This window comes from Sinocyclocheilus anshuiensis, unplaced genomic scaffold (assembly GCF_001515605.1).
Source record: "Sinocyclocheilus anshuiensis isolate Anshui unplaced genomic scaffold, SAMN03320099.WGS_v1.1 scaffold637, whole genome shotgun sequence".
Classification (NCBI taxonomy): domain Eukaryota; kingdom Metazoa; phylum Chordata; class Actinopteri; order Cypriniformes; family Cyprinidae; genus Sinocyclocheilus; species Sinocyclocheilus anshuiensis.
In genome coordinates this window covers 248,484-257,138 of record NW_015539816.1, presented here as the reverse complement: position 1 = coordinate 257,138, position 8,655 = coordinate 248,484, and the positions used below count along the sequence as shown (strand labels likewise).

The 8,655-nt window shown below is 36.7% G+C and overlaps 1 protein-coding gene across 1 annotated transcript in view; it reads right to left on the bottom strand.

The window, feature by feature from the left end:
- LOC107683978 (intersectin-2-like) overlaps nucleotides 1–8,655 on the bottom strand; it is a 42,817-nt gene that overhangs the window by 5,859 nt on the left and 28,303 nt on the right. The window contains exons 15-28 of the mRNA XM_016480083.1: nucleotides 8,280–8,364; nucleotides 7,997–8,136; nucleotides 6,684–6,850; nucleotides 6,076–6,347; nucleotides 4,692–4,813; nucleotides 4,497–4,601; nucleotides 4,264–4,297; nucleotides 4,041–4,162; nucleotides 3,732–3,828; nucleotides 3,409–3,600; nucleotides 1,690–1,811; nucleotides 1,461–1,567; nucleotides 599–782; nucleotides 154–252 (exon numbers count right to left, since the gene is read on the bottom strand). Of these exons, the coding sequence (XP_016335569.1) occupies nucleotides 154–252; nucleotides 599–782; nucleotides 1,461–1,567; nucleotides 1,690–1,811; nucleotides 3,409–3,600; nucleotides 3,732–3,828; nucleotides 4,041–4,162; nucleotides 4,264–4,297; nucleotides 4,497–4,601; nucleotides 4,692–4,813; nucleotides 6,076–6,347; nucleotides 6,684–6,850; nucleotides 7,997–8,136; nucleotides 8,280–8,364 (1,848 nt within the window). The remainder of the gene's footprint in view (nucleotides 1–153; nucleotides 253–598; nucleotides 783–1,460; nucleotides 1,568–1,689; nucleotides 1,812–3,408; nucleotides 3,601–3,731; nucleotides 3,829–4,040; nucleotides 4,163–4,263; nucleotides 4,298–4,496; nucleotides 4,602–4,691; nucleotides 4,814–6,075; nucleotides 6,348–6,683; nucleotides 6,851–7,996; nucleotides 8,137–8,279; nucleotides 8,365–8,655) is intronic.

Sequence of the window (8,655 nt, the reverse complement as noted above, 5' to 3'; positions counted from 1 at the left end):
TATCTTTAAGAAATGTGCTCATATAGCCTATTTTTTTCATAATCTTATTTTTTTATTTACTTCCTATTTCCTTTCTATAATAGCTGCTATTTCTCAAATCATTCTATTGTTAAATTTTCCATAGTTGATGTCTGTAGGAGCCGCTTCTCGTACGTTCTTGATCAGCAGTGGGTAGCGTGTGATTCTCTGCATGGGTTTCAGAAGGAAGCTGGACAGTGGCATTCCTTTACAGCGGTAATTACTGGCAATTTTCTATGAAGAAGATAAAGACACAATGAAGAGAAGGAAAAGAGTCTAAATAATGTCTTATCGCTATCAACAGTGAATTCATCCACAGTATTCCACGAGAGTAGAAATCAACAGCACCATCTTGTGGACTACTGTGAAAAATGTACAACTGGTTTTTCTTCAGTACACCGATCAAGCAGCAAAACAACACTAGACCAAAATTATTTATTGTAAAAAAAAGTTTACTGTGCACTGTTATACTATTCACTTTTTAATACAGTCTAGGGTTAACGCTATACCTGTCTGAAAGCAGTAGAATGTAAAAATGTGTGCTGTTTTCTGTTACTAGAAAGTACTGCACTCCATTTACCTTCAGGAAGAGTTTGAAGTCAGGTGATTTGTCTGTTTTCTGCTGCAGCAGGGCCGCAGCATTGAGCTGGCAGCTGCAGAAGCGAATGTAGGCCTGCATGTGAGAGAGCTCTGAGGACAGAATATCACCCACCACCTGCACCGGCATCCGCTCTCCAGCCATCTTCTTACGGACAGGCAGAGCTCTGAAAAACACACAAGCTATCACCTGGTATATGATACATACATACATAATATACACTGAATACGTTTGCTTTTGTTTGTCTAGGAAACAAAATGTACTTGAAATATGATATGACCTATTAGAGAGACACTTTTAGCCACTCCACTTGTAGCGACAAATAAAAATTATACACTGAATATGTTTTTACTGTATTATTGTAGTTATTTTTAATGTAATACTTTTTACTGTATTGTAATTATTTGTATGTAATCTTTTTACTGTTTTGTAGTTAAGGTAATATTTTTCTCTATTGTAGTTTTTTTATTTGTAGTTTTTAAATAAAAATAATTTTTACTTGTAGCTATTTTTAATGTAATAATATAAGCAACAAAAAATGTTCAAAATCTATGAACTTAGTGAGACTGTTTTCATTAAGAGAAAATGTAAATAAATAAATATTGTATTGACTTGAATTGACTTCTTTCATTTTTTATTTGCATCCATTGTTTGCTAGTTGACAGTCCTAAAAGTGTAACAAAAATGGTTTTGCAGAAGCCTTTAACACACTAATCGTGCAAGCATCAAATAGAACTGGAATATGAACTAATATTGGACTAAAAAATTCAAACCAGACACTGAACGTTCACCAGGTGCCACTTGCAATTCACCAGACGGACTCTAGCCGTCAGTGTTGACTCACTTTAGGAGTTTGGTGCTGCACATGATCAGTTCCCGCCAGCTCACAAAGATCATACTCATCTCAGCCTCAGTCAGCCGCCCTGACTCTGCCATTGGCTTATAGAACACCTGAATATTCATTAACACAGGAAACAAATGAACATATTTTTGTAACTTAAAGTCCAAACAAATAGCACTACTTTCCAAAAGCGAATATATAATAAATATTGTTGATGCAGCTGTTGGTTCACCTCTAGTGCCAGTTCCAGGTCCTCCAGATAGGACTCTTCTGTCTGAATGAGCTCATGGATGTAGCCTTGCCTCTTCCTCTCCTCAGTGCACATAGAGTCTAAACTGAGCAGATCAGCACACCCTAAACACACACACATACACACATGCAGGACAAGCCACACATGCACATGCACTCATCAGCGACCACAGCACAACAGCATCTCACAATTAAAAACTTTATTTGTGAAATTATGCTTCATATAATTGTGAATACTTTCCATACAAAAATGTATCCAGAGCAAAGGTTATGACATTCAGAGCGAACTCTCTAAGATCTCTAAGGTCGCGATTGTTAGCTGGCTGCATAGCTGGTCAAGTATGAGGGCAACACGTGTTGCTGGTCATCAGTTCCTTTGACTACATTTAAACACGCAGAGGCAGACTAACAATCCTGTGATATACAAATATGATTGTGCTGATGAACAGTGCTGACTTAAAGGGTAGTTCACTTTAAAGGGGCCACGTCATATACACTGTTTTATTGTTCATTTTTTACCCTGTGGTCCATTTATAATGTTAGTTAAGGTTCTTGTGCCCAAATTTTGTGTTTTTAGCCATGTTTTTCATGTTAAAATTAATATGAACCAAATATGATCTTTAGCTATTGATGCAATAAATAGTTCTCTGGCACATTGGGATGCATATTTGCTGTTGGGATTCATAAAAAAAAAAAGACCTAATGCAGAAATGATCAAGGACCTTTGTAAAACTTAAACCAAAAAAATTAAAATCATAATTTACTTTAATTGTTAGTTGTTCGGAGTTTACTCACCAGGACTGGGCAAGTTACTGAACACTGAATAGATACATTTAGTCAATTTACTGAATAGTCAATGATTAGTCAATTTTTTAGATTATAATTACAACAGAAATTAGGGACTTCATAATGAGCCATTTTCGTAGCTTAGTAACATTTTGTTGTTGTTTTGGGACTGGACAGGATGTTTAGAGTTGAAATTTACAAAATATGTAATAACTTTTATTTAAAAAATGATCAAGGAAAGTTCAGTTACTCATGATATGGCCCCTTTAATTCATGTCACTTCCTAAAATAAACAGAGAGAAGAAGCAAGTGATATCTTTTCCCGATTAAACATTTCCCAATTAAACAGTAAGAAAAATATGTCCTAAAGCCAGTGGAGGTAAACTCATGGGTTCATTTGTGATTTAAACCAAGTCTAAACAGAAATAGTAGAAGAGGAGGGGTTAAATCCAAACAAATCTATTCAGTCTTGAGTCTGCTTCCTGGACCAGAGCAGTGTTCTGATTGGTCCAGAAAAGAGAGGCGGAAGAGGAAGGAGGGGCCAGAGCTATCATCCTACAATAAAACACAGATGAGGCGAATGACGTGGAAAAAGGGTGGAAAAGAGTAGATAAGGGCAGAGGAGAGAATGAATAATGAAGAGAATGATGGAGAATATATTAGATTCGAAGTTGTTGAAAAGAAAGAAAGAAAGAAAGAAAGAAAGAAAGAAAGGCTATGGCCAAAAAGTTTTCTGACCATCATCAAAAGTAAAAAAGTAAAACATCTTTTTATTTACTCTTTTTAAAAGGTTATTTCCAACACAATTAATTTAATCCATTTCAGTTTATATTTTCCCCACCCTTGCCTTATAAACAAACAACTCTGAACTCTGATGTGGAAACAGGAACTTATTTGGTAACTCAATAGTACTCACATTGCTGGCTGGGATCACATTCTGTGGTCATCTTCACATAATTAGTTGGAAACAGCCCTATGACTCCAGCGACCTCTCCTTTCCACCAGTCAGGGTTGTCCTTGTTGAGCACGGTGATCAGCTGACCTTTTTGGAAGCTCATCTCATCCTTATTGGCTGCTTTGTAGTCATACATTGCAATAACCTGACACACTACAAGGGGAAGAGCAGAAAAGACAGAGAGAATGGATGGATGGAGCAGAATGGGCCAGAGGATGGAAAACAACACATACATACAACCACATACAAAAGAGCATTAATGAAAGAGTGTGTGTGTATCTTACATGGCTGAGATGCTGGAGTTATTTTTCCGCTGTTGGCCTCCAGTAATCTGACATTAGAGGAGTGGAACCAGCCCTTTTTACGCTTTTTACCCCGTGCCTACAAACACACACATTTGTTAGTTTTTTAAAAACTGGTCATTTTCCATTGAGTTCTATTGTTTTTATACTAAGCTATGAAACTGTCACCTAATATCTATCTATCTATCTATCTAAACATTAATATGTATTTATATGCACTATATTGCACTATAAGCAAATGCTTATGTCCTGGTTAAGGTTAAGTCTGGTTATGTGATATACAGTGCTAACCTGTAGTTCACCCAGCCACCAGCTGTTAGAGTTCTTATACAGCACCACAATAAGCTGACCAGGTGTCAGACTCAGTTGTTCTGGTGTTTTGGCAGCATTGGCTGTAGTCACCTGAGCAATCTCTGAAGACCAATGAAGATGGCAAATGAATAATATCTCAAATGTGAAACAACCAGACTTCATTTTTGCTTCTGTGTGATGGTACTATGCTCTCAATTCTCACCTGGCTTTTTACCGGGAACTCCAGGATTGGCAGTCTAAAATGATAACACAGTGAGCAATCATTATCAAAATACATACCAACTTAAATGTCTCTGAAAGCAAATTATTTTAAAACATTTCTCTGCAAAAGAATGTTACTTCATTATCATAAAAAGTGTTCATTTGTTTCAAATAAATAAAAAATTATTATATATATATATATTATATATATATATATATAATTTATGAAAATTAGGTGTCTTTACTGCATCTCTCAGCATAACTCTCTGGAAACCAGCCGCTGTTACCACGGTAACTCCCATACAGCCAGCCGGTCTCCCTAACTGTTGATTCATCTACCTGTGGATCCACAGGAAGCCAAATTATATGTGTACTTGAATGAGTAAAATGACAACTGCGTGAGTGAATGTGTTGACATATGTACAGAACCTCGATCAGACAGTCTGCCTCCAGTGTGAGCTCGTCAGAGTTGCGTGCTGTGAAGGGATAGAGAGCTCTGTAGGTGGTGAGGGCAGCACATGTAGCTTCAGTAGTCACCACTGGCTGCAAGCCTGATAAAAAACCAACACAATCACCTTAGAACCATCTCACAACCATTTGGCACATTTACAAATGCATATTTCAACATATAAAAACATCTTCATAACAGAAAACCCACATCAGCAAACATCATTTTATATGTATCTCAATAATTGTACTGCTCTCTGCACTGAAACATTCTATTAAATCAAATTTTTCAAATGAATTGCTTGATAAATTTATCTAAATGGACACTGCAATATTCCATTGTGAGTTACAGCTGATTTATTTAATGAATCTACTGAACCAGTTTACAAACTGGTCTGTATGATTCTTTCACATATCGGACTGACTTGTTTTGAGCCGGTTTTCAAGATCACTGAGAAGCCCATATTAAATCAATAAATAATAAATATGATTACATTTAATTGCTTAAATTTGAGTCTGTTTCTCAAACTGAACTCGGAAGACTAGCGCACAAGTTTTATGGAAAAAAGTGACCAGTACTTCACATGTTTTTATCTTGTGTTTCACGGAAGAAAGTAAGTCAACAGGGTGAGAAAATGATGACAGGATTTTCTATTTAGGGTGAATTATCCCCGAAGTAGCATTATAATAAACATAATAAGACATTGTGTAAATAAGTATTAAAGGAATAGTTCACCCCAAAATTAACATTTTGTCATAAGTAACTCACCCTCATGTCGTTCCAAACCTGTATAAGTTTCTTTCTCATGTTGAACAGAAAAGAAGATATTTTGAAGAACCAAACAGTTGTTTGCCTCCATTGACTTTCATAGTAGGGAAAAAAATTCAATGGAAGTCAATGAGGATCATCAACTGTTTGATTACCAGCATTCTTCAAAATATCTTCTTTTGTGTTCAACGTAAGAAAGAAACTCATGTCTGGAAAGACATGAACGTGAGTAAATGATTACAAAATTTTCATTTTAGGGTGAACTATTCCTTTAAGACACAGAACACAGTGTGAGTTCAGAGTATTATGTGAAATTAAAATATACATAAACATATATTGTATGAAACTCTATGTTTAGCAGCCTATTACCTTCCTTCTCTCAAAACACTCACATTCCTGTGGAGTCTGTTATATTAACTCGGATAATTAATGGCAGGTAATTAAAATGAATCATGAAGCCGTGAGAGTAATGACACCCTTTACAATTAATATAATGAAAACATCATATTCATGGCCAAGTGGATGAATACAAGCCGTTTTCAAGCTTCGGCAAAGCACCTCACCCACTCACACACGCACACACACACAGACACTCACTTTTGTTCTCTGTGCTATTGTATGTCATGGAGGGCTGAGTGTGTAGAGCCAGTTCATTCCTTTCTCTCTCTTCTCTCTCCTTCTCCTCCCTCTCTCTCTCCTCCGCCCTCTTCTTCTCCTCTTTCTCTCGTGCCTGCTCCTGGGCTTCCTGAAGTCTGGCTTGGGCCTGACGCTGCTGTTCTTCCCTGAGTTTGGCTTCTCGCTCCTGGGCAAGCATCCTCTGACGCTCTGCTTCCTCCTGCTCTAGACGCTCCTGTTCCAGCTTCGCCTGTCTAATGTACACATGAGCAAAATGTTGAGTGGGTAAAAGAGTGGGTGTTTAATCTAGCCTTTTTAGGGGGAATATTTGATGAAAAATATCACAAGAATAGAAATCTGATACAGAAGAAAACTGTACAGAGACACATGGGTGATAAATGAACTAAAGTTTTTTTTTAACTATAAAAACAAACTATAATATATTTACAGAAATTTACATGATTTTTTTAAAAGCCTATATATCTCAATTATATAACACCTTAATATTTCCATGTTGTTCATTTATGTGTGACCTCTGTAGATGGCTTGATAAATATGCATGTCTGTGTGTGTGTGAAATCAAATTTTACCTGGCAGCCTCCTCCTCTTTCTTCCTCTTCCTCTCCTCCTCCTCTTTGTTCCTCTTCCTCTCCTCCTCCTCTTTCCTGTGTCTCTGTAGCTCTTTGAGTTTCTCAGATCTCACCCTCCTGAGCTGCTCTAGGACGTCCTGCTGCTGGCTCTGCCTCTGTCTCAAGTCCTACAATGTTACCCACACAATTCTTTAACACATACATCATGTTTATAACAAAACTTAGAATAATATGGTGTAGGTTCAAATACACAGTATGTGGTATTGCTTTATGCCAGCTTTACGGACTGCTAAAATTAACATAAATTACCGATATTGAGTGATACTGAGCTCCTATAAATTATCTGTTCCATTAAGGTTATTTCATAAATATAATATATAAATATATGATAAACATTTATTAAAAAAATGCATTAAAAGAGCAATATTGTGAAATATTGTTACAATTTAAAATAAATGTTTTGTATTTTAACACATTTAAAAATGTAATTTATTTCTGTGGTGGCAAAGCTGAATATATATATATATATATATATATTAATGACACCATTATGAGGTGATGAAATGGCACAGATGTTATAAAGATGTTATAAGGTCATGAGGTCAGACATTGAAGCTCATTCCAGTATACTATGAGCAAAGTGAGACTTCATTCATGGTGAATAACTAGGGTGAAAGGTGAAATGAATGAAAGGCAGGCAGTTTTGAGATGAGTGTGAGTTAAGGAAAGATAAAGACAGGTCAACCTTTATTAGAAGGAAGAGATTGGTTAGGCAGCCCAGCAAAGAGAGAAGTCCTTGAAGCACACAGTCATCCATTTCTACAAACTATAAAGTCAGCCGGGGGGAAAAGAGGAAGAGAAGAAATAGGAGAGATACAGTGGGAGGAAAGAAAACGATAAAGTGGGCAAAAAGAATGAAAAAAAGAAAGGCTTGGAGCAGAAAACATTAGACGTATACTGAACAATAGCTGATTACCACATGTATAATGCTTGGGTTTCCGATCCAACCAGCCGGTGCAGTAAGTGTGTTAGTGATGTGTGTTGTGTTTTCTTTAGTAGTGTGAACTGTGTGAACGTTAGTGTGTAATGAAGTGCTCAATCCTCTGCCTTCAGGGCTGGGAGTTGAGCTGTAGGTTTTAATCACAGGAACATAGAGAACAACGAACTAGTGAGTCCCTCACAGGGACATTGAGGTTTAAAATAATTTTGAAGAGAGCACACCCCCACCCCAAAGCCCACATTAGCTTTAATAAAAACACGGCACTTTAAATGTTGTTGTGGTTTACACTGGGAATGTAAGAGAAGCCGCTGACCTTGATTTCTCTGTTGTACTGCTCCATTTGTGAGAGTTTCTCAGTGGTCTCTCTCTCCAAAACATCCAGCTGCTCCTTCAGCTTCCGACAGCTCAGATCTTTTTCGCACAAACTCTGTTTCACATCATTTATCAAAGGACCTGAAAGGGGAAAAAGAATGAGAGAAAGAAGGACATAAAAACGTCTATGTTCCCAGGCCTTGAATTCAAGAGGGATGACACAGTTGAAATTAGTCATCCACCCGTCTATTCACTGATTGCTTCAGGTCTATGTGAGTGCTCACTTGAGTTGTTTTGGGTAATATGTAGAAGTCTCTCTGTCAGTCGCTGCTTCTCAGGACCAAGACGACTCAGCTGCCTCTGAATTTCCTGCAAGAACACATTCATATAGACTATTATTTAATTTATTTATTTTAAAGATTTTTTTTATGTGTTTGAAAGAAGTCTCTTATGCTCACCAAGGTGGCATTTACAGTATTTGTTTAAAAATACAGTAAAAACAGACGAAAAATGTTTTCTATTTGAATATATTTTAAAATGTAATTTATTTCTGGGATGCAGTGCTGAATTTTCAGAAGTCACTACTCCAGTCTTCAGTGTCACATGATCCTTCAGAAATCATTCTAATATGCTGATTTTCTGCTCAAGAAACATTTCTTT